Source organism: Lingula anatina, chromosome 5 (assembly GCF_051362555.1).
Source record: "Lingula anatina isolate TDL-2025a chromosome 5, LinAna3.0, whole genome shotgun sequence".
NCBI lineage: Eukaryota > Metazoa > Brachiopoda > Lingulata > Lingulida > Lingulidae > Lingula > Lingula anatina.
Genome location: NC_141771.1, coordinates 10687259 through 10712774, shown reverse-complemented (window position 1 = coordinate 10712774; position 25516 = coordinate 10687259). Strand labels below are relative to the sequence as shown.

At 36.4% G+C, this 25516-nt stretch overlaps 4 protein-coding genes across 6 annotated transcripts in view; 1 reads left to right on the top strand and 3 right to left on the bottom strand.

The window, feature by feature from the left end:
• The first annotated feature begins 49 nt into the window (after positions 1-49).
• LOC106165173 (uncharacterized) lies at positions 50-5733 on the top strand. The gene is made up of 5 exons (XM_087013637.1): positions 50-268; positions 1917-1969; positions 3991-4080; positions 4671-4801; positions 4978-5733. The coding sequence occupies exons 1-5, from the start codon at positions 173-175 to the stop codon at positions 5343-5345; spliced, it is 738 nt and encodes a 245-aa protein (XP_086869763.1). The 5' UTR covers positions 50-172; the 3' UTR covers positions 5346-5733.
• A 489-nt stretch (positions 5734-6222) lies between these two features.
• Positions 6223-12293, bottom strand: LOC106165172 (histidine protein methyltransferase 1 homolog). 3 transcript variants are annotated; one of them, XR_001238655.2, is made up of 10 exons: positions 11762-12293; positions 11090-11175; positions 10434-10596; positions 9740-9828; positions 9408-9479; positions 8857-9002; positions 8242-8340; positions 7786-7901; positions 6798-6886; positions 6223-6596 (listed from the first exon to the last, which is right to left on the bottom strand). XR_001238655.2 is itself a non-coding variant. In XM_013543275.3 (9 exons), the coding sequence occupies exons 1-9, from the start codon at positions 11820-11822 to the stop codon at positions 6882-6884; spliced, it is 837 nt and encodes a 278-aa protein (XP_013398729.2). In that variant the 5' UTR covers positions 11823-12293; the 3' UTR covers positions 6223-6881. The 3 variants fall into 3 exon arrangements, 2 of the variants coding, with proteins under 2 accessions (XP_013398729.2, XP_013398728.2); XM_013543275.3 differs by having other exon boundaries at positions 6223-6886; XM_013543274.3 differs by lacking the exon at positions 6798-6886 and having other exon boundaries at positions 11762-12142.
• A 747-nt stretch (positions 12294-13040) lies between these two features.
• On the bottom strand, positions 13041-15064 carry LOC106165171 (uncharacterized). The gene is made up of 4 exons (XM_013543273.2): positions 14882-15064; positions 14070-14164; positions 13420-13622; positions 13041-13145 (listed from the first exon to the last, which is right to left on the bottom strand). The coding sequence occupies exons 1-3, from the start codon at positions 14956-14958 to the stop codon at positions 13453-13455; spliced, it is 342 nt and encodes a 113-aa protein (XP_013398727.1). The 5' UTR covers positions 14959-15064; the 3' UTR covers positions 13041-13145; positions 13420-13452.
• A 6912-nt stretch (positions 15065-21976) lies between these two features.
• LOC147761627 (uncharacterized) overlaps positions 21977-25516 on the bottom strand; it is a 28148-nt gene continuing 24608 nt past the window's right edge. Inside the window, exons 2-3 of the mRNA XM_087013303.1 lie at positions 23124-23269; positions 21977-22149 (exon numbers count right to left, since the gene is read on the bottom strand). Of these exons, the coding sequence (XP_086869429.1) occupies positions 21977-22149; positions 23124-23269 (319 nt within the window). The remainder of the gene's footprint in view (positions 22150-23123; positions 23270-25516) is intronic.

Genomic DNA, 25516 nt, shown 5'->3' with positions numbered 1-25516 from the left:
GACTCCAGCGACATCGATTCCATGCACAAATGTTAGGCACAGAGTCTACACACAAGGACCAGGTGACGGCCTTACGTGGAACGCAACGGAAAAAATCAATATCGACTGTTATACCTTCGTATGGTACTAAACACCTCACCGCTCGACGAGAAAAATTCCAATTCCGCCCAAAATGGCGGCGTGGTCAACGCAACGAGATTTTTCGTCGAGATTTCCAAATGTCAGTCGCCTGGGGTTGGGTGTTTCCGTACTGTTTGCTCTAATACAGGTAGGGGTTGTTATTTGAAAGGTTTGATGGGGTAATCGTGAATGTGTTTGAATAGGAAATATGACTATTAGAGCGTGAATGATAATGCTTTAGTACTACGTACTACGCACATGTAATACAAGAACAATTTCCGAATTTAGATCCTGGAAAAATCAATGTAACTATAAAATTACGTGTACCCCAAAGCTAGTGATATTATTACTAAATACAAGTATGTTTTTTCAAAACAGAAATGTTTCATATATTCCCTAGGTTTGGCGTGAGCTTAATCAGGTCGTTTCCGTTCATGCAGATTTATAAATATTGTCACTGTTATACTGCATATAGTGTATTGTAAGAATAACATACGATTGATCAGGGGCGGATCCAGGATTATTTGAAGGGAGGGGGGGGGGGTCCGTGGATGCGAAGCCGACTCTCCCCCTTCTCCCGGCGTGGGGTACGGGGCCCACTGAAGGGCCCGAACAATTTTGTTATTTTAGAGGGCGAACGGTGTCATTTGGTACTGTTTAGAAGTATGATTCAGGTGGTCAAAATTCTAATTTCAGGAAGGGGATATTAGTTTTCAGAAATCAAAGGGGGGGGGGGGGGTCAGAACCCCCTGACTCCCCTTAAATCTGCCACTAATTGATTGTACGTTGTGCGAATTACTTTCCTCAAAATATGACCGATTACCAGTCTATAACCCAAATGCCACTGCTCCATAGAAACAGCATATACCATACTATTATTGGTTTTAATTGTTTCTAATTTATTACATTTTCAAAAAATTTATGAAAGGTACCGGTAGGGTTGGTGTATCTTTGAAATACCTGCTTTAGATTTCTACATATAATATTACATAAACGTAGATACGTCTTGCAGAGAAAGCACCGTGATGTGCAGGGAAGGAATTATCGATTTTGATGAAAATGTAGAACATCTAAATACTGCTTGACTCTTCATATAACGTATCCATTTCATTGTTCGTTGTTAGATGTATTTATTACTTGTGGTGGTGACCTTTTGACAGCATAGATTTACAGACATAGTGATATAACAATAAGAAAAAAGAAAAAATTAATATAAAAGGGTATCTGAAAAGGTTGAGACAAAAATAACAAAATCTGAAGAAATCGCCGAACTACCAGTATATACAGTCGAAATGACATGCCTTTAAATGAGCTAAATACTAAAGGTATTCCGTTTTTGAAAATATCCAAAACTCATATTTTCTATGTCTTCCAGTACATATCCTGTAAAAACTACTTCTTTCTCGATTCATGACGCTACAACATTTCAGTTGTACGTATACGTGTATATATACATGTAAATACCTAATGCCCACATTTCCTGCTGAAATGTATATACAGGAAGACACAGCGGTCTGCCAGTATGTCACTTGCTACATGTAGTCATTTAGAACAAAATTATGCTATTAGAAATGGCTAAAGACATCGACACCAAGTACGACTATATGTTAAGCAATGGTTACCGAGTAGAACAAAAGTGCATTTTAAAGGAAATTTCAATTTGAAGGGAATGTCTCAGATATACTTTTAAGTATGAGCAAAGCCGTTAACAATTGGTTTGTTATTGAAGCCAAACATAACAAAAAAAATTATATATGTATGATTTTGATTAATTTTTTTCTTGTCTTTTTTTTCAGATCGCTGAGGCGTACACTTACTGCAGAAACAGTTATTCGTACACATATTACTCGTAAGTAAAACTGACATGTTAAGCAACAGATCAAAGTTACTTAAATAACCATTATATTTTTTCAGTGGGCAAGGTTTTTTTTTGCTACTTTACAGATCATTTGAGTTAAGTTTTATGGAATGAGAAACGAAAAGAAATCATTATTAACCTATTAGATCTCCGCTTTCCTATTGTTTAGAACGCATGTGGACGCTTCATTTGCCTGTGCGTCATTATCAGAAGTAAGACAGTGTACATATAAGTATAACATTACCTCTTCGTGGAAATTGAACTAATTTCACTGCTGGATTCAATTCGAGACATTCATCATATTGTATTCACCGTCCAGAGTCTTAACATACAAACGGCCGCACGAGCGGTGCTAATGCATAATAAGCAAAATTACGAATGTATGTCTTAATGAGTTGCGCGGTTTCCGCTTCCTTTAATGACACGTTGCCTAGGCAATGTGCAGTATGCAAGTATACTTTATACGATTTGGGCGTCCCTTTCTTATAAAATGAACTACCTTGTTAAAGAAACTACACAGAAGCAAATTTGCGAATTCAGGCAATGCCGTATATTCCTAACAACAGAGAAGCGGCATTGATTCGCGTATTGAAAAAGAACTGTGCGCATGCAGTTGTGAGGTGAGTTAAATCGAAATATTTTTTTGTCTTTTTACCACTGGATTTTGTAAGTTCGTTTGGCAGTGAATTAAAACACGATGAGCGCACCGGATAACAAATCAGTTAATCTAATATATCGTCGTTTAGTCCGACTCGAGATAGGATAGGTTGGGTGATTACCCTACACTATCGGGAAGTAAAAGAAAATCGTGGATCATGAGAGCGTGAGCTTTGTTTGCGTGATGCTGAACAGTAATTTTGGATTTGAATTACCTGAAGTGAAGTAGAAGTTTATTTACGGCATCATGCTACTGTATGTAGCAGGTGTGAAAACAGTTTGTTAAAGGCAGCTGGCTTAACATTCACCTAGACGTCGCATAATTCGAACAATCTGATCCTTCAAGATTCTCAGCCTTTAAAAAAGATAATAATAATTATTATAAAATAAATAAGATAATGATCAAAAATAAATTAATTTTGTTGACATTTAAGTCGCAACCAGCATGTACTCATACATTGGTCTGGTGTGACAGGGATAGTAGTCCTCCAGTGGCGGATCCAGAGATATTTTCTGACAGTCTTCCAATTATCTTTATTGCGCCATCCCCCATTTTTGACCGTCTTCCGACAGAATAAAACAGATGCCCGTCAATGGTAACTTGAAAATCTGACCGTCTTCCGGAAGACCCAGAAGACGGCCTAAATCCGCCCCTGGTCCTCGGAATGGAAATCCGGGGTCCCATATGAACTATACCTCGTGCACAGCAGCAGGCAGATTTGTTTTACCTTAATCAGGGTTTACTTAAAGCTACGCTCCACGGTTTTGCAAATCCCCTAAATGCTTATTTTTGCCATCCGCAGCTTCTTATAAAACCTTCAATTCGCCTTAAAATGATTTAGCCTCTTAATATTTTTTTTCTGGAGCGTACCTGATTTTCATTGTATTTCCATTGGAGCTTATAAGAAAATGGTCGCTGTTACAATGACTGGCCAGTCATTTTAAACTAAAATCAACCATTTTAAATGTTATCAAAGGTCGAATCCAAGTACAGACAGGGACTGATTATGATTCGTCAGTACGAAAAAATTGCTAATTTCCCCGGGAAATCCATTTTTGGGTGTAAATCTCTTGGAATGTACCTTAAAAAAGTGCGTGCATCAGTTCTATTAAACCTAAATAATAGACAGCCCAAACAGTACATGTGTATCATCTTGTACCACAGTGACCTCTAGCACAGCCAGTTACAAAACTGAATAGGCCATTGCAACAATTTTGTAACAGACCCTTAGTAACAGACCCCTAGTGGCGGCCTCCCTTTTCTGAGAGTTGGCAACCCCTAACCGAAGACGGCACGAACACGTTACATGAACGACACGTGGACATGAACGCATGACCATATCTTTCTATTCCAGGTGCTCCGACTACGAGTACTGCTGCCAGTCTAACAAGTGCTGCAACAGTTCTGCACTGACCCTCTCCATATACCAGCTTTGGTATTTCTGGTAGGTAATAATGCTCTGGTCAGTCTGATTGGTTCAGTTTTACGTTAAAAAAAGACAAACATGTCTCATTATCTCTACCAAATTAAGCACATTTTAATTTTGAACTTATCATACGCTGTGCCCAACCCCAATTAAAATCAGTCATCAGATGGCACACGCATGTTTGTCTCTAATTGGGCTAATTCTGTCATGGTGGAACGTTTTATTTAGATGAAGAGATAAGCTGAGTGTGCATGTATAGTAGTTTATATGGTAGTTGATTGATCTTTAACAAATATCTATCTATCTATCTATCTATCTATCTATCTATATATATATATATATATATATATATATATATATAGAGAGAGAGAGAGAGAGAGAGAGAGAGAGAGAGAGAGAGAGAGAGAGCTGAAGTACAAGTACTTGTAATTATGAGGAAACAATATCACTATAGTGACAATCTCCAGACAAATCTCATTAGACCAGAAATATATTAGAATGTGTTACATAAGGTGTGTTGTCTCAACTGGGTGTCCAATCAATATAAAAGTAAATCATGCTTCGAAGGTATTTTACTTTTCATATAAAAAAATAATTTTGATATCCAGGTTTTGCCTGATCCTGTTTATCGTCCTCTGTTCCGGTGGAATATTTGGGTGGTATAGAAAACGGTACCTGCGACGCCACACTGTCGTCACGAACGTCACGGCAACGGGGACTACGGTTGTTACAGCTCCAGGTAAGATATCTCCTTCTTAAATTCAGACTTTTCATTTGAATCTTAATATAATGTTTATCTCTGCCGTATATTTAAAATTTTGGGGAACAGATACAAATACGCGCTACAGTATTTTCTTTATATTTTTGTTCTTTCCAAAACAGAGAAAATTCATACCGTTTTTTTTTAAATTTCAGACCACACGATCGCAACTTTGAGAACCGGACAGCCAATGTATCCCGCTACGGTCATGGCCCCGCCTTCTTACACCATGGCGACAAGCTATCCAGCTCCGCCCACTATAGACCCCGCCCACCCAGCCTACCCACCGCCTGCGTACACCGACCCTGCTTACCCGCCTCCGCCAAGCTGTGGCCCAGGTTTACCGGCGATGCAGAGGCATAGTGATCCTTACCCACGGGCATCGCCCAGGATGAGCGGCGGGCAGCAAATGCACTCTTTGGGTCCGCCCATTTTGCCGCCAGTCCAGCGACAGGCTGTTCATCAAACCATAGCCCCGCCCCTTCATAATGGGGTGCAGAATTTGCCTCCACCAACTCTCTGAATTTCTTATTATTCACATCTTAGCCCCCCCCCCTCTCTCGTTACAATCCTTTCAAAAACCACAAATCGCATTAAGAACTTTTTTCCTGCTACACCAAAGACGTAGAAGTTTCAGACTCTGAGGTAAAATAAGGAAGCCCCTCTCCCTTGATATTTTCTTGGTTCCGTCCGTGCCTTTAATCTGTACAATTTCGCCGTCATTTATCCACATGTTCCGCAGAAGGGCATTAGAAAAGGAAATAAAAACCAATTAACTAAGGTAGCACAAAGAGACGTGACGTCATCAGACATGCATGCACGCCCTGTGCAGACGATGTTATGGTTCTCCCTAACACTCACTCCCCATCAGTGGAAACGCCACGAGGATGTTGATGATCTACCTTGGTTTTCAGCAACTCGGGGCTCAAAAAGCTGTTCACTTGGTTCCAATCTTAAAAATAACACTACCATGCTACACCTTTTGTGCCTCTGTCAAAAGCCTTATTTTTTCAGGGTTTAGATATGTTATTGATGGAAAATTATATTCGAAGAAGTGTGGTTAGACGCGTGAATATGTTGTAACGCAGTATTTGGTTTCAGTACGCACACTGTACTGAGATAAGAGTTGAAATTGTTCAACTAATTAAAATTAAGGTTAGGCACAAGCTGGTATGTAGTATCCCGGCTTCTGCGTGGTCTTCAAAGCTATCTGAAATTTGCGACATTTGATCACCTGAATAAATGATGACAAATTGTCACCGTTTTTTAGCACAAAAATATATAGGAATGTCATCAAGAGCATATATACGGTATTTTTAGCTACATGTACAGTGGCATGTTTTTCACTCATATAAACAAGTTTATCATGTATACAAACAAAAACAAAGAAAAGGAACAAGTGAATGTTTATATAATCAAGGTTTTGTTTATTACCACTGCATAATTTATTTGTAATACATGTGTATTACGGTTTTACTTGACTTAATTAATAACTGTGAAAATGAAGCGACCGGCCCTTTTGATATGGAGCCGTCCACGTTACTAGACCGGTTTATTATGAAAATTTATAATACTATGATACAAACACCAAAATAGTTCTGGGGATAAAAAATCCCGAAAGATCGCTTCATTGTCATTAAGTGTGCTATTCTTTTTCAGATTAAGTGATCATTACGCCAATAGAAACACTACATTAATTGTAGTTATTCTGCAGATGTGGCGTATCGTCACGACCTCTTCTTTGGTTTCAGATGGAGAATTTCCCTTTGTACGCCTGAAATAATCAGAATGGGTTTAGATAAAATATAACAGTGCCTCGATCAGTTCAACAATTAGTTCAATGTGTATTTTCGTGCATCCCGATAACCCGCAGTTACTTTGGTCCGAAGGTGTATACAGAGTACTTGTTCAGAGATATTTTTCGTCTGAACTTCAGTTAATGTTGCAATAGCTAAACGAAAGCAGGAATGCTTACCAGTATTTCGTCGTTCTGGGACCGATAAAGCCTCGGATTAAATAGCCTTCGGACTATCAAGATGCACACTACGTTGACTGGTTGTTATTCTTTAAAACAATCAGCAATTTTGTTATTTTGATGACAGTATAGTGTGAATATGCCTCCTTAAAAAGTAACTGACATCCAAATGTTTGATATCCATACTGAACTTAATTTTATTTTTGTTACACATTTACAGAAGAATTTAAAATACATTATGACATAATTATTTTCATTAAATATTTAGTGCAATAAGTAAAGTTTATGAATGAAAAAAAATACTTTTAAACTAAAGACATGTACGTTTATACCTATTTATAAACTCATAACTAAGTACAACAAGGCAAGATTTAGTGAGAACACGCATTACTGATATTATTTACTTTTTATTCAAAATAACAAGAAACTGCAGTGAACTTTGTTTTTGATTTGATAAATAAGGGTAAATTTGAAAAGATATTATATTTCCAAAATTAATCTTTATTGTTGGAAAATCAGACTGTTTGTTATCACTTAAACATCTTTTGAAATAAAAAAATATTTTTCAAGACTGCGAAATATTCTCTGCAGTTTACTCTACTGAAATATTACATCTACAGGTTATTTCTCTACAGCACATGTGTCACTCTATCAATAAATTTTTTATAATGGAAATCCTACAGTATTTGTAGAGCCCAGGGCTTTGCTGGAGATGAGGGGGGGGGGAGGTAAAATGTTTACTTTGCTTCACTTGACAAACAAAAAATGGAAAATGAGGACGATTTCCTTATATTATGCAGAACACAGGATTGAAAAATTATAGCTTGGTTATATCTCACTCATACTATTATTATTTCATATTTTGCGTGGGGGGGGGGGGGGGGGGGGGGGGGCACATGCTACCCATCCCCCTGGATCCAGCAGTACAGATATTCTAAAGTAAAGAGTTACATCGACTCATGCAGAATAATTAAACAGTTGTACTCACCATCAGTGTAGGTCTTCACAACCTCAACATCAAGTATGGCATTTTTGGAGACCAAGTCTTGGAAATTCTGAGTGCTCCCACCAACTCCAAAATAACACGTTTTAGCAGCTACATATCTATGACAAAGTCAAGGCAACTAAAGTTACAACAATCCTTATTCACCCAATCAGAACAGCAAGAGAAAAATAAAGTAAATACAGAAACGAATAAATAACTGATGAATTAGAGAGGAAAGGAAAAATTATAGTCTCTCTTTCGATCAAAGGTAAAATACTGGGCCCGGTTTTCAATTTTTTCTTAAAGCTTTTATATCTACATACGTGGTATATACAAGATACAAGGAAACACTGTAAAATAAGCACATAGGCATGTGCAATTTACAATGTATCTGTTCAGCTCATAATTACTTAATTATTTTCTGAAGGATTAAATGGAACTGAGTAACAGTAAGGATACATGTCACCATCATCTTTTATCAGCCCCTGCAGACAGCTCAGCAAGCTTTGTTGGGACTCCAGACTGTAGATAGTTTCTGATGTCAGGATCAAGTCGTATCTAGATTAAGAATAAAAAAGTTGTCATTTGCAGTAATTTGAGGTTATAGACGTCTCGTAACAGTGCAGGTCGAGTGTAAAGTCTTGAGATGAAATGAAACATTTTCAGTTACAACCTGTACCCATTTCTTGGATGTGTGTTGTTTTGAGACTCTAGGGTTCTTATCCTCAGTATAGTATTTGATATGTTTTCACAATAATAACAAATATTCAGAAGATGACACAAACACAATAAGTATAAAAATAGTTGTAAACAATATTTAAAAACTATCTTGTAATACTGTTTGAGGTGAGTTCAGCTGACCAAGAGCACTTTCAGTGCAGCTGTCAATTTGTCCAAATCATACAGCAGAATCTTAAAAATTTCCAAGAAACTGATACTTCTTGGAAACAGCGTCTATATTTATCTTATTCAAATATATCAAAGACCTACTGTAACATACAAACAATTGTGCACACAAACAATTTCATCCTATACTTTTTAAATTAAAAAGAAAAAAACAAGTCAATAACTCACTTTTTATTTTGTGAGTTCAGCAGTTGTAGCACCACACTCCAGTCCCCGGCGTAATAGCCGCACCTTTCTCTGCACCACTCTCCATGGTCTGGTGGAGTGTTGAGGAAAACATTGCACATGGTCACATACTGAAGAACTTCTTTATTCTACAAAAATAAATAAATAAACCAACCAAACAGTTACAAAATCAGCATTACTCTGTATGAGGTAATGCCATACAATGAACTGACACCTTTAACACAGTTTTAAAGGTCCAAGGTAATTTATAAAAGCACTGAGCATCGATCACTTATATACCTATAAGCTGAAGAACTTATGTTTTCATTAATGCATTTCTCAGCATGAAACTAAAATCATCTCTTTCCCACCAAAATGTTTAAGACAAACATGGACAGATAATCCAAAAAATATATAGACTGAATTTGTTTTTTCTTGATGTCATGCTCAGCGTATGTAAAACTCTACATTTACAGTGATAATTTTAAAACATGAAAGTAACACTCTAGAAATTTAGCACACTATAGCCTGGTATATTGCCACCGACCACTCACATAATCTTGGAAGTCTACCAGTGCCCCCTGGCGGTATGTGTACAGACCAGGCAGCCCTGCCCCACAGCCAAGCTGAAGTAAATATAGATATCAAAGTAAAATAAACAGAAGACTCACAATATAACAAACAGACTGACAAATAAACATACAGACAAATACAAAAATAGATAAGTTAAATGATCATAATTTTTTTAAGATAAAATGTTAAAATAAACTTCTACTTTGCTTAAGTTTTTAAACACCAAATGTTTAATATATTATCATATTATGAAGCAATAATACAACTGTAAAAATAAATTGAAAAATCAACCACACACAATGCTGATGTCTACCTCTAATACTTTTAATCCTCTAAATGCCAGTTTTAAGCCAGACAGGTAGTGTGTCAAGTCCACAGAACACTCCCATACCTTGAGGCCACCTGCAAGAGTTGTAGGCATTAAGACTTCGTTCACATGAAAAATCTATTTTCTAAAAATCTATTTTCTATTCGCAGTATCTTGTGATCACTCCGAGCGCAGCCGAGAATTAATTACAGCTTTGGAAGTAACTGGCTCGCGCTGCCAGTAATTATGCCCCTGCTATTCAGGGCACAGACCGTGATCACAAGATACCGTGAATAGAAAATAGATTTTTAGAAAATAGACTTGTCATGTGAACGGAGCCTAAGTGTCCTTTTTCTTTCTTTCTGAATTTTCTAATCTGCATTTACTGTTATTACTTTTCCTTGCATTCTCATCTCTCTCGAAATGATTTTATTTGGGGGGTGGGGGGACAGAATGTTTCAGTATCTCGAAAGGATATAAGATGTGCATATGTTTTCTATGATGAAAATAATAAGACATGCAATGTGAGATAAGAAAAATTCCAAGAAGTGCTCAACTGATAAATGTCTACTTGCAATTCATTTACAACTGTTTAAGTATTAGCAAAAGTGTGGCTCATTTTTGCTTTCAACCAAATGTCATTTTTATTATCAGCTAAACTTGTATCTCATTAATTCTTTTTCACCCATAGTAAATTTACCTTCATATACATGTGGAATAAGATCAGAATTAGATGAATTAGCCCTAACAATGACTGAGTCTGTTTTCTCCTGATTCAGCCTGTCTTGTATATCTTCAGCACTGCAGTATTTCACCTCCTCCCCCTCTGATGTTGTCAGTGTTTCCATAGCAATGTCTTCTAACTGCAAAGAATCAGAGAATGAGGTAATTTGTTAGAAAAGAAGATTTTGGTAATCTATTACTCAGACTTCTGCTGGTGCTAGAAGAAACTGCAACAATATCTGAGAGTAAAACACAGCTGATGAATTTTCTAATTGAAAGAAAATTAAATTATGTACCTTCATGCTAACAGATACACTGTACAAGTAACATCCCACTGTTACAGCTTTTCTCAGTGCATTTACATCATCTATTTACTCTCTAAACTAGCAAGGAAAATTACAAGGGTTCTAGAATTTGTAAGGGAAATGATGTGGGATGAACCACAAGGTACCGGTAATAAAATGTAATAAAATGTTCAAAATTTTACAATTATTATAATACTGATATGACATAGTATGGGTAAATTATGTCTTATTCATGTAGAGAAAATGTATTTCTTGCTCTGGATCAGAAATTCACTTATTAAATAAAATAAATGTCTCAAATGACTGCAAATAAAGTATGGGCATTCACCTGTAACTTTTCTTCTTCATACTTGAGTTCCACTGCCTCAGCAACTGCCAACATTTCAGCCTTTTTCTCCAGCACAGGGACAACTCCTGAATATATCATGTCAGATCTATCAGTTATATTTTAATGACTGGTTTTAATACCTCCACAAAATCTACATTTGTTTGTTATACTGGGGGTAAATGTATATACAGTACATGTATGTATAAATTTATATGATAGGGAGCTGAAAGGGATAAAGTATAAGATTTTAAACACATATTTTACTGAAGATTACATAAACAACTTCTTCTTGAAATTATCTATGGGCAATTAATAATTTTTGCTCAATTTTATTCTGTAGTTACCAAAAGAATAAGTATCTGTAGTAGTCTGTAGCCACTCGGGTTTACTTCAGTTCTACTTATCTTTATTATAAGCTTTTTGTAATTACTGATGATTACTCGTACGAGTAGGTCTGAAGGATGAAGCTTGAAGGTTTATCAAAAAGGATAAAAATGAGTTACTAAATTTCCAAACTAATTTATCTGAATAGTAGAGACACTGAATTCTTATCAACATTAAAATGAGAGATATATACCCCAAGTAGGGTGGGGTGAAATACTGCAGTAGTAACAATTAAATGTTTAGTTGTACTCTGCAGCCTGTGAATAAATCCTGTCACTCAAATCTCACCTCCATTGACTTCCTCGGCTATGCCACTGTCGTCTTGATTAAAATTAAACCTGAAAGCCATCAGATTTGAAATGCATGCACCAAAAACGACTCGATACAAATAAACGTTATGACGGTAATAACAAAACACACGTGTTGGTTCTCTACAAATTGGAGATTTGATCGGGATTGATACCAAACTTCCGGCACAATGACTGTCACAACTAGCACAATTTGTAATCAAGAGCGAATGAACTTAAACCCACCCTCGGCTGTCACACTGATTGGTTTATCAACCTGGTTAATGAACATAAATATGTAGAAAACAACCAAAAATAACACAATTGTTTATCTCATGAGCGAAGCCTCTGAAACTTATAGGCCCTACTCAGAAATTAAGCAATTTTAATCTAAATGAGGCAGAAAAAAAGAAAGGCGTATCAGCAATTATAGGAAAGTTATGCTTCTTAATAGATAACACCCTTTCACGCGAGAGAAAATAATATATAACTTCCCAGAACTTGTCAGAAAGGTATATATGTGACATCGGGATCAACTCATCTTCGGACACCCCCGCTGACACGCAAACTTTACTGATTCGTTCACATTAAAGACTAGTGACTTTCATGCAATGTGTTCGCCTGCTATGGAATGTAACAACTTTCACTGCCACGTGTTTGATGTGCTAAAAAACAATTTGGCCTAAGTCTTACCGTCAAGAGGGTGCGGTTGAAAACTTGTACCATTATGGCAGTTAAGTCACGTGATTGGTTGGCACGCTAGCCTGAGTTTCAAATCCAATTCATCATTTTCAAATGTTTTAACATTAAACTATATGCCTGTTATGAAACAGGTGACCTTAAGCGGGCCAGAGGTCAACTATTCAATATACGACCACGGAAACTATTAATTTCGCAACTCACATTCCCATTAATAGAGACACGGAATCCCGAAGACGATTTTAAGGCGTTTGCTATTGAAAAAAGTCTGCAGAAGGAGCATTTATACTGCTTCATCATGTAAATTCGGCAGAGTGAACTTTAAATGATTAAGACAGAATGTAGGCCCTACTGGTTAGGATTTCACAGCATAATCAACTGGACTGTTTAATTCTAGTGCTTATTTTCGTTTTTATTCATCATTCTATTATACCAAAGGAAAAGGGTGCGATGTTTGCTCTCATAATAAAGTGCATTTTATGATTGATTTAGTATATATATATATATCACTTTAATTCATATCTCAATTTCATTAATAGTACACATTATCACGCACAGAGACTCAAGGGCAAATAGACAAAGATGTTCTCATAATCTTTATTCTCTCTTTGTCGAATTCACTGATAAATCATGATATAAAAATTGGACAATATCTGAATTCGAATTCAATTCGGAGGCACTGGGATCTGAAAAAGAAGAAATGGTACATATCAACATAAAATGTTTACTATAGTGCTATAAAAAGAGACGTAGAAGCTGAGGGGACATAGGCGGCACACTTCTGCACTAGATATCCAGGATATAAAGCTTATATATTAAATAACTGAGTAATGTATTTCTATGCCTGCATTTAATGTTAAGCGCAATGCGGATGACTGTGTTTGTTTAAAACGCTATTGTGGAAACTTGCATGTTTCTGTGTAAATTTTACCGTTTTACCTCGAAGTTTTGCGTACTTACTTCTCTTGAAAGCCATTGAACTTTAACTGGCATCTAACCAAGAAGATTCACATTGCAAACGGCGTTCCAGCTGTAATAGCTTCCTTTCTTCAAGCCGCTGATAGCGGATCCTGGAGCACATTTCTGGACCAAAGCGCGGCCGTTGGTGCAGAAGACGAGGGTATTAGAAGATCTAGCGTAAACACCATCTACACCACAGGCACCTACACGTACATATAGAAATATAAGGATTTAGATGTGAGTCTTTTTTTATCACTGGCGTTTATTTCCGGTTTAAGTTTATGTTAATAATTTTTAGAATTCCGAAAGTGAATGAAATTCCATCACACTGTAAAGCAGTAGGAAGAATTTTGAACTAGTTGCACATACAGTTTCAGCGACGCATGCGCATTTTGGAAAATCCGAAAATGCTTAAGCGAGCAGCTAAAGCGGTGACAGAGAGAAGAGTTGTGAATTCTAAGTGTCGAAAAAGATTTTATACCACTGGATCTCCACACTGAAAACGTATGGAATACTTTCATTAAAAAAATGCCTACCAGCGAGAAAACGTTCTACAATGAGTCAGAATTATGACAAATGGTAAAGATATTTAAATGTCTAACCTGTATCAGGCGTTACCTAAAGTTTGCAAAAGTATCATGCTGCATTACCTTTATAAGATCCGTAGTAGCGGTAACGGCCAAAGTAACGACGAGGGCCGTAGCGGTAGGATCTTAGGTTGTAACCTCTGCGATAATAACCCCTTCTGGCGATGGAAAATAAAACGGTACAACTAAAAGTTTTAAGGTTGACGAATTCGAGCTGTGTTTAACATGATTAAAAGTGTAGAAAAAAATCGAAAATTCAAACCACAAATGACCACTGACTCGTACATACAATTTTACGTATATACAAGGCGAAATGTAATGTACGTACGTAGCAGTAATGCCTTCAAGTATAAAGACATAAACGCAGCACTTCCATCATCAAACCGTTGTAGAGGACACTCAAATAACTTCAATGCAATCATGTAAAATGAACAGTTTTTGCCCCATTTGTATATTCTAATAAGCTTAATGTTTTCTGTTTAGAGCAATGTCGAAATGAATACATTTGCCAGCAGATATTAATAGTGATTTTAAAATATCTCCTCATAAGAAATCTTTCATAAGACATCTGAAACTATCACAAGATTCAAAGGAAAAAAAGAACAGGAATAAGTCACTGAACTTGTGACTGAAGCCTAAGAAAGAAAAGAGCTGCAACAATTCGAATAATTGTGTGTTACTTCAACAGACAAATGGCGCAGTGGACAAATAAATAATTGAAATGAAATAATAAAAACAATAATTGTAAACGAAAATTTAAAGAAATGTAAATAATAGTGCTACATGTACACCTACTGATGGCGTAGTTTAGAAAATACTGTACACAGTGAATTTAACAGACAGCGTTTATCTAAATAGATTGATAACAAACTTACGATCCAAGCCACCTCTTGTTGGCGCTAACACAAGCCACAGCCACCAGGGCAAACAGCAGAAACAAGGCAAACTTCATGGTCGAGGTATGGATGGACAGGATCAGATAAAAAACAACTGATAGCCGTTCATGTCGGTGGGTGGCCTTTTTATAGTCAGCCCGAGGCAAGCCCTTTTTATGATAATAACAATCATCGTTTTCCTGATTATTGTCTTACGGTTCGCGTGTCTGTTTGTTTTGCTCTATGTAATGAGGAATGATGTCATTGTAAATGGTTCAAGATTTTCTGGACGACATAACTTAAGTGATTTAAAACAATCACTCTTTATTCTATACGTACGGTCATTTTGTCAATATGATAATGATAATGTTCTCTCTATAGCCGTTGGCAATTGATCTGGCTTCCACGATATCCATATAATTTTGTTTACCCTGTTTATTAATTCAAAATTATGACTTTTTCGCACGCATATCTATCATTCCACTTTTATGTTTCTTTGAGATATATTAAAAAAACATATAAATAACAATAATAAATAAAGAGCAACAGTCAAAGAAAGACCGACCCCCCCACCCACCATTCTACTCATCAGATGAGAGCAGATGAGTTTTATTTTTAAATTAATGGCCAGGACATCAATTCCAATATTTGACAGTTTTTTGTATAATGTGGATTGACACGCACCAGTCAAAGACGGATCGACCCCACGCCTCATTCTGTTGATCATAGCACAAAGACAAGATGGATTTTAATTTTGAATTAATGACTAGGACACCAAGTTCAATTAGGCAATTAAGGCTTTGTTGTATAATGTGAATTGGCACGCAAGACCTCTCTTTTAGTTCCTTTGGCCAACTACAAAGCGTTGCGACTGTTCCGGGGGTTATTTACCTTTTAGTAATCTCTGCACAATGGCCTCGGTCACCGAAGGACTAATAATTATAAAACCTCTATAAGGGCCTATTCCCAACAAAACTTTCATTCTACGTCGCTCGATCCAACTCTGCGGGGGCTCTCGCTGAGTGCAATCAAATTAAAAGATCCTCACGCTTTCTTCTGGCATTGAGAAGAATACAGAAAAGCTGGTGATTATATGTTATACGAGAACGTTAGAAACAAGAGGAGGCGTGTGATTCAATCAATCTGATTGCGCTCAGCGATTTGGATCGATATACCGGTACGTATCATGATACGAGTAGTTTTATTGGGAATGGGCCCTAGGTGTGTGTGTGTGTGTTAAGGGGGGGGGGGGGGGAGCGGGTGTATTCGACTATCCATTTACGCCTACACTTAGATGTACACGTGCACCTTACAGGCCCGTAGCCAGCAAATTCAAAAGGGGGGTTCTTTTTCCGAAAAAGTGGACCTTTTATAATGAAATTTATGTGTACCTAGATAAAATTTTACACAAAATGGACCTTTTCCTGACAAAAGGGGCGGTTCTTTCTAACCCCCCGAACCCCCCACTGGCTACGGACCTGACCTTATGTTCTCTATGCATATCACGGGTGAACGACATTTGCAGTAAACCTTCATGATCATATATTACCTTTAAGCTGTAGCCAGTGCAGCCCATGTCCATTGTTCTAGTAAAGGGAGTCTTCACATGCGCGGCTGTAGCTTTACGTGCGCACGCGTGACCGCGTTTTGTTTTGTGCTTCATCGTGCATATCCTGATGTCTTAATTTTCAAGTTTTTTTAAATGCAGAATGTATTTGTTGTCGACATCGACAAAGTTCAACTAACACAATGTCGCTTTAATACAAATATGAATGTTTGAGCAGTCACGGGCAGGTACAAATGTATGCGCATTCTAGTACAGGGCGGTCAGGACGATTTTCTATTTATACCAAAATATAGTTCATTTTGATAATATTTTTGCTTTCTTCCGTTGGTACTACACTTTATTTGTTCATATCTGTATCAATACAGATAATATTAGTAGAGAAGGCAAAATTATCATCACATTTATGTAGTTTGGAATAAGACAGGTGATATAGGTATTGATATAGTCGTCATCCTTCAGATCACTATACACATGTGCAAACTTGTTAGATTCTAGTTTGATATTATTTTAAACAATCCTGTTTTTCCTGGCCGCCTTGTTCTGTCGTTTAAGTTAATGTTGTCAAATATTGCGTTAGTGTCCTTTTTTTCAATAATGGAGAATTTAAAACTTAACAATATTCAAGTATGCATAAATTTATATTGCTACATGTAATAGCCATTGCCGTAATCTAAATGTACCGTTGTTCGCTCTCTCTATTTTTTGTGCTCCACTTTATAAGATTTCAGTCACTTGTTATTTATTTTTTCATTATTATCAATGTATTTCTTTCTTTTTATTTTTTAAGTTTCACCATAGCGAATTAGAATTGCGTACTATACATGTATAGCACAGCGTATTATATAGTATAGCGTGCATTTCCTTCTTTTTTCTGATTTCTCAATATCGAAGGAAAAGGGATGTTTTTGCTAGCTCTCATGATAAGGTAAATTTAAAAATTGACTCAACTATACATACCTAGATATCTTATGCTCAATATATTTCAATATCATTGATAGTACAAAATGTCACACACACAGACGCATGAGTAAAAATTTCAAACACTTTATTCTTTCTATGCCGAATTTGCAGACAAAACATGATGTAGAAATCGGACAATTTTATCAATTGCAATATACCCTGTAGTTCGGAGGCGAAAGTCTGCTCTGAAAAAGAAAAAAAAATGGTATACATTAGCGTCACACATGTGTAGTGCAGATCGTGAGACAAAATTGCGACGGAGGGGACGAAGAGACGAAAGTGATTGACGTCCTCTTCTAGTTATCCTAGGTTCGTCAGTGACAAATAACTAATTGTGCAATCACCAAATATATAAACGCCCAACGCACTACTTTTTTTAAATTATCAGAAAAAGCGAATTTTGCTGTTCAGTTTGCTACAGATTAGTGACCGTACTGTCCGGAGCCCATTACATGATAGATAAATAATTCACATGGGGCGTTAATATTTTGCTCGGTGTATATTTGAAATCTACGTTGTGTATTTTATGTCTGTATATGTTACAATGAACGCTATGCGCACCACCTAAAAATCAGTCTGTCTGTAGGGCGGAAATATAAGTGTTTTATGTGGTTTTTAACTTCTTACCACGAATTATTGTGAACTTACCTTGCCTCGAAGACATTTGAATCTAACCAATAAGATTCACATTGCAAACGGCGTTCCAGCTGTAAAAGCTTCCCTTTTTCAAACTGCCGATAGCGGATCCTGGAGCACATTTCTGGGTCAAAGCACGGCCGTTGGTGCAGAAGACGAGGGTGTTAGATGATGCAGCGTAAACGCCGTCTGGACCACAGGCACCTACATGTAGAAATATTAGGATTTAGAAGTGAAGCGTGGCGTTCTTGCAAAATGAAGCAACGCAATCATGATATACCTTGGTTAATTCTTGTGGCCATGATACTTTTGCGATCTAAATATGCTATTTGTCGAAGTTTGCTCACCAAGTTGCGGCCAGCTGTATAGCTCGTGTTAACCTTGTTTATTTTCTCTCATAGGTAAATGCAATGTTAATTAGCATTATGCAAAGCGTTTGAGGAATTTGTGGGCAACTTGCGAAATTCGAAAATGCATTAACGGTGACAGGCAGAGAGATTGGATAATCAAGTGCTGAAATACATGTTAGATCGTTGGATTCCTGCATCCAAGCTATGTCTATTAATGTGAAGGCGTACAACAAGAAAACGTATGCCAAATGCTGAAGATATCTCAAATGTTTAACCTGTAGCAGACGCTATAAAAAAGTCACAAAATAAATGTAGGTAAAATATTTGTAGTATTATGTTCTGAACCCAGATTATGTTGTTTACCTATATAAGCTCCATAGTAACGGTAGCGATATCCATAACGACCATAGAATGGGAAACGGCGGTACCCATATCTGTAACCATAGCGATAGTAGCCTGGGTAGTAACCTTTGCGGTAGTAACCTCTTCCGCGGAGGATGTCACTATAAAAAAATAATACTTGTAGTTACAATCAGAATTTTAAGGCAAACGAGATCGAGCTGGGTTTAGGTGAAGAAAAAAGTTGGAAAATTCAAATAAAATCGGTGTGATTTGTCTCTCCCCCCCCAACAAAAAAAAAAAAAAAAAAAAAAAAATATTATTCGTCGCCTCGCGTGTCCCTTGAAATCTTGAGCTCCACTCCTTTTTTTTTTATGCGGAGTTGGTGCGTGGTCTTTGGCGCCAAGGCGGTGTCGGACCCAGCAGTGCAGCCCAAGCGGTCGAAGACCTGCAAAGGCCTGTGTGTCGGCCAGATGTGCATTTTGAAGTCAAATCTCATAGTCAATTGTAGGAATTTCATCGTGACCACCGGGCCCTTGGCGACGAACTACCCCCGGTACTGGACTAGTATTGTTTATTTTGTCCAAGGCATGTAATTGACAATAACTATCCAACCATGTATATTGGCTATTTTAGACACGTTTTACTTTATGGGATTCTCCGGGTTTTCGTGTTTTATTTTAGGCTAGATAAATAAAATGTTTCTATTAACAAGTGGTGTCGGAATAGTTTGAACTAGTCAGATAGTTTGACCTTGATAGAATTCTTTTGAAACTAATTTTTTTCTCTGTGAATAGCTGGCAAAACGATGCTGCTGGAAATTAAAAAAAATGAAATCGCGGTTGAAGTGAGAGACGCTTAAAGTTGTAAACAAAGGCAATTAATGCTACCAACGTGCACGTTGGAAGAGATTATTTTATCTTTAATTTCATTTTTTATTTGACCTTGAATCCTTTCGCATTTATAAAAGGTAAAAATATGATGTTGAACATTAACAGGAAAAGAGTTACAGCAGTTACAATAAATGGACACACTAACATTCCAACGCGTCTGGACTGAGGCCGGGGAATGGGGCAACTAACTCTAACAGAAATATGGTGCAGTAGACAATAATATCAAAAAAAAAAAAAAAAAAAAAAAAAAAACAAAGTGTTTTACGTGTTAACAAAAGAGATTAAGAAGAGAAAATACTGATGAAAATTTAAAAAGCACATTAAACAATCAATTTAACAATGTATCCATTTTTTATTTAACTTTTTAAAAATATTTATTATAATTGATAGGCCTAATTATTAAAATATCAAACATACCGTACGTATTCCCTTCGGTCTGAGTAAACCGCGCTGACGTAAGCGACAGCCACGAGGGCAACCAGCAGAAACAAGGCAAACTTCATGGTCCAGGTATGGATGGACAGGATCAGAAAAAAAAAAAAAAAACAACTGATAGCCGTGCATGTCAGTGGGTGGCCTTTTTATAGTGTCCGTGGCAAGCCCTTTTTTATTGTAAAAAAAACAATCATCGTTCATTTAAATGTTGTTGCCCAATTGCGTGTTTGTCCGTTTTGCTCTGTTTAATAAGGAATTTTGGCATAGATATGGTTTGCGATATGCAGGACAACAAATGCAGTACAGCAGTAGTGAAAATAAATAAAATCGCTGAATTAGAGCACCGAGCTAACACTATATTTATAAACCTTGGTCAGCTGTAATAAATATAATTTTCAAGGTTGAAGTTTTGTTTTATTTACGGTTTTTGTAATTTCACTTTATGATTTCTTCTCACCAATTTGTATCTTTCCACTGAGAAATCTATAATATTCTCCATATATTCTATATATCTATAATATTTCTTAGAGATCTTTAATAGCAACTGACACCATAAAAACTGGATAAGAACAGTTGAGAACCCCCCTCCCTAATTCTACTAACCATAACGTTGTGACGAGATGAGTTATATTCGTGCACCAATGACCATGACGTCTTAGACCAATCTGACAATTACCTCTTTGTTGTTCAATGTACAGTGACACGCAAATACACAGTTTTTGATGATTTAGCAGAAAATATATTGTAATTACATTGGCACTATTAACTTTACTGGTGTTTTTACCCGGGCGGAAATTATTGTAACATCAAACGTGCCTTGTAGAATAAAGTACGCCCTACAACGCGACATAGGTCAAAACTGAAACAATGTTTTATAGTGGAGAGGGAGGGGGTCATCCGTGCACTGTGTTTTTCCTTTACATGCTTCTGTTCGTTGATGTGTAACATGAGTTAACGAGATTCTGAAATAATGCTGCGTGTGTTTAGTTTTAGTTATCGCCTGTGACTATGATGCAACATGTAGTAAAGCGAGTCCTCTCGCGCACGCCAATGCATTTTTGTGTGTTTTCTCTGTTTGTGTGTAAAAGAGAGAGAAAGAGAGAGAGAGAGAGAATTTGTTTCAACAAATCTCCACTTATCGTTTGGAAAACATTCATAAGTTCCACAAATAAAGCAAGACTCATTTTAAACAAATTTTTTTATTTTGAACGTGAACATAATGCGTTAAATTTGAAAATTCCATGAGAACCGCTTTTCTGGCCGGGAAAGATTTCATCTGAAAAATATATAAGCAAAAGTTTATCCATTAGGCTTTTTGTATTTCATAGAAAGTGCCTTGACTGTAATGCAAGTAATTTTAAACGAATTTACGATGAACGGATATTCAAATATACTTAAAGGGAGGAATTCGAAGGTAAAAGCTTTGCCTACTGTAGATACACTATATGAGTATGGACGAAATTTAGAAACTTAAAATGCATTTGATATGTTCAAGTTTGATAACGATCGGGTTTTTTTTTTTTTTCATTTACACATCATAATTATTTTATTCTCATCATATTTGTAGTGCGCTGCTTGAACAGAAAGCGAAGAGATGAAGGTTAAGTGAATATTGTATAATATTATACATCAATCTGAATTCCTCCGACTGTTTTAAAGTGAGTGTTCCTGTGGGCCGTATCTTACCATGTCGCGAATCACCACAGGTATTTTTTATTGTCAAATTCTTTGTATTATGCCCAAGCAGACACTGAGTTTTTTTCTCCAGCAAACAAGTTACGGAATTTATACCCATCAACAAAAATTCGTATAGTAACCCAAAAAGACATCTGCCTTGCAACTACCAGTAAAGACACTGTAAGCAATATAGTAAAAATATTTATAACAAACAAAATTGACTTACCCAGCGGTGAGATTAGCCCCAATTAACAAGGTTGACGTCACAGACGGCCATGGAGTAGTACTTTCCTAGTTGCATCTTGCTGATGGCAGATCCTGGGGCGCAGTTCTGGACCAGAGCACGGCCGTTGGTACAGAAGACCAGAGAGGTGGCGGATCTGGCATACACGCCGTCGGGTCCGCAGAGACCTAAAATTCATAGAGCAGGTGTCATTAATTCAACAATCACGTGGCAGTAACAGCATAAAGTATTTATAAAAAAACTGAATTTCACAAAAACTGAATGTGCACTTCGCCACACACACACACACTATTCCACAAGTAAATGAATCGTTTTAATTGGAAGACCTTGGTTTAGAGGGACGTTTAAAAAAGTAAGCTATTTTTTAAGTCAGATCTGAATTTGGGGCAGGTTTTAATTCTTTTGCACTATTCAAATGTTAACCTTGCGTTGAACAGTTCATCTCTATTATTTTTTTCCGCATTGATAAACTCCTCCAGAAAATCAATATTAATTTTTTTGTGTGAGTGAATGAAATAAAATGTAGTGGATGGAGATATCTAAAACGTAAGGAAACAAGATCACACGACGGAAGTATATAAGCCTCATGGTATCTGGTAAAATACAACCAAGAAAAACCCTGCGGTTTGGTTTACCAAAAAAAAAAAAAAAAAATGCTAACGTTATGAAACGTTGTGTGTTGGGAATTGTAGTAGGAGTTGCAAAGCCACAAACATTTTGATAAGATTTACTGAAATAGCAATAATTTAAAGAAAAAATGCATTAGCCGACCGATGAAGAGATGAATTTAATTCGAGGCAATTTCGAAAAACTAATACAGGTGTAACATCATCGAAAACTACTGTTTGAAAATTGAAATGTTTAGCCCGGAAAAAAATGAAAACCTAGTTAATCTAAAAGAGGATACTGATAATATGCTTGAAGGACAATTCGTAATACAAACGTATAGACCCCGAATAACAGTTTCACCTGATTTTATTACAGACAAACGCACACAAGGTACAAACCTAATGAACTTGCAGCAGAATTGCTTATATGCAAAAGGTCAGAAGAAGAAAACGAAGAAGGTTATAGAAATTATAATTACAACTTACAAACTTGCTTGATTGCACCGCAGGTGATAAAAACTTTCTTTACTTACCATGATATTTGCCATAGTAACGGTAACGGTAGGCGCCATAGCCATAGTTACCATATCTACGTCCGTAGCCGTAGCCAGGTCCATAGCCGTATGGTCGTCCATATCCGTATCCACGTCTATATCCGTATCCACGGCGGTAGTAGTCGCTACAAAGACATTAAACAGGAACATGATATAAAACTTATTGCAAAAATGATATTTTGTCAGAATAATTCTGTTATTGAGAAAAATTAATTCAATGAATGATTTTTTCCGAACTTCGTTTTGTTTCGATAAAGCTTTCTAATTGTCTTTGATCGAAACTTTTTTCCCCTTAAAAGCTTTTAAGAATAATCTTTATTGAGGAGTTTGCCTCTTATTAAAATTATTTTAAAAAATAAACTGAAAATCTGCTGTAATTAAATTAAACTAAATAAGAAAAAAAAAGAAAGTGGCGACATACCGAACGTACTGCCTGCGGTCGGAATAGGCCGAGCTGACATAAGCGACAGCCGCAAGGGCAACCAGCAAGAACAAGGCAAACTTCATAATCGAAGATTTCTCTGCTACCGAGCGCTTACGATCCAACAGATAGTTCCTACTTTGGGATTGAGGTCTTTTATAGTCCCTTACCCCCTACTACTAGGGTCACAACTTAACCTTTCGTAAGATAATCGTCATTTGTCTGCCTGTCAAATTGACAATGCTTTATTGTTCTTCTGAAAATTTGCTATATATATACATAAAAAAAATAAATAAATAAATAAATAAAACGTTTCATTGTGTATCTTGCGTATATCAGAATCAATTAGCAAAGAAGCTACAAATGTGCCTCCCTCAGTTTTTTTTGTTATTTTATGTTTTGGAAATATATGTACAAAAAAAGGTGAAAAGGTTATTCGAACTGTTGACCATTTTTCGCCTAATCATACACAGTGCCTGTGTTGCATAACACGACAGTGCTGTAATTGTGAACACGACTATCAATCGTGAAGAATCGTGCTGAGTTAACGTTATTTCCGGGATCACACCATTTGAAAAGTAAAATAACGTCAAAATAAGTTTTATCCAAAGTAATTTGGGTGGGAGAAAGAATAAATTAAAATGATTTTTTCCAGAGATTATGATGGGAGTAAATCTGCGTAGTATTGTCGATCATGTTGATACAATTTTAAACTTTTCACTTCCTTCACTAAATTTTGGAAAGAGTACCTGTGAAGGCTTTCACCATGACACTTAAAGGTTTTAACAGTGTGACTGATGCCAGGAAGTGAAAGGTTTAAAATTGTCTCAGCATGATTTTCAGCAAACATCGTTTAAAATCCTAACTTCCCCAAATACCACTTGAAACATGAAACATAACTGTTAATCCTTTCTAAGTCACAACTGAAGAACAACAAATTACTGTGATAGAGATATTTCACACCCTTTTGTGTATCGATAGGTAACCCTTTGCTATATAGGTTAATAAACTTGCCCCACTACTACAGTGTACTTGTGTATCTCTATAACAATGTATCAAGTTGAAATCTTGTTGATTTTGAAACTTATTTGGTAAAATGACAGAAATAATCTTTTAAGGAACTAAAATTTACCAAATTGGAGAATTTCTTGACCGAATGTTTTCTTGTTATAATTTGGGACTCTTTACTCGCTATTTTCACAAACAATTATGAACTGTCAACAGTGATTCAAAATTAAGTATATAATCTGCTGTGAGATGTCAAATGCTGGAATATCACTAATAAAATAAAGTCTGGCGCTCCATAGACAGCTAGAGTGCAGGCACATGCACACCAATCTCGTCTTTTGTATTAGAATCACAGTTTTAAAGTGTAATGGCTGGTTAGCATGCAGGAGTAATTTAAGTAAGATTATAAATAAAGATATAAACAATGATATTTTTAAAGAAAAGAGACTAAGCTAGATACTACGACGTCAATTGGTAATTGGACACCCAGACAATGCTTCTTTTATTTTAAACAGTTGTGTTTCTATTCGAATCAGAATAGATATGCAAATTAGGGTCGGTTATGAGAACATTGACATGTCATCGTTCGTAAAATCTAACGATAGGCAAAAGAGCGTGTGTGTAAGTTGATAACGTTGGGCATAAAATTAAGTGACCCCATTATCTCCGAACAGATCAAGGACAACACGGTATAATGGCCATCGTCATGATGTAAACAACTGGAAAAATATACCTGACATATCATCAGATGGGCATCTCGTTATTAAACTATAATTCAAAAGTAATAGAAATTCTCTCAAATCATGCCATCATTGACTTGGCCATAAAGATGGTTAGATACTAGATTATCGTTGATAAAATATGTGGGAAATTGTTCAGTTTGAACATTTCTTGTATAACAGTGAAAACATCCATTGCGTGCCAAAGAACAATGAAGGATTAT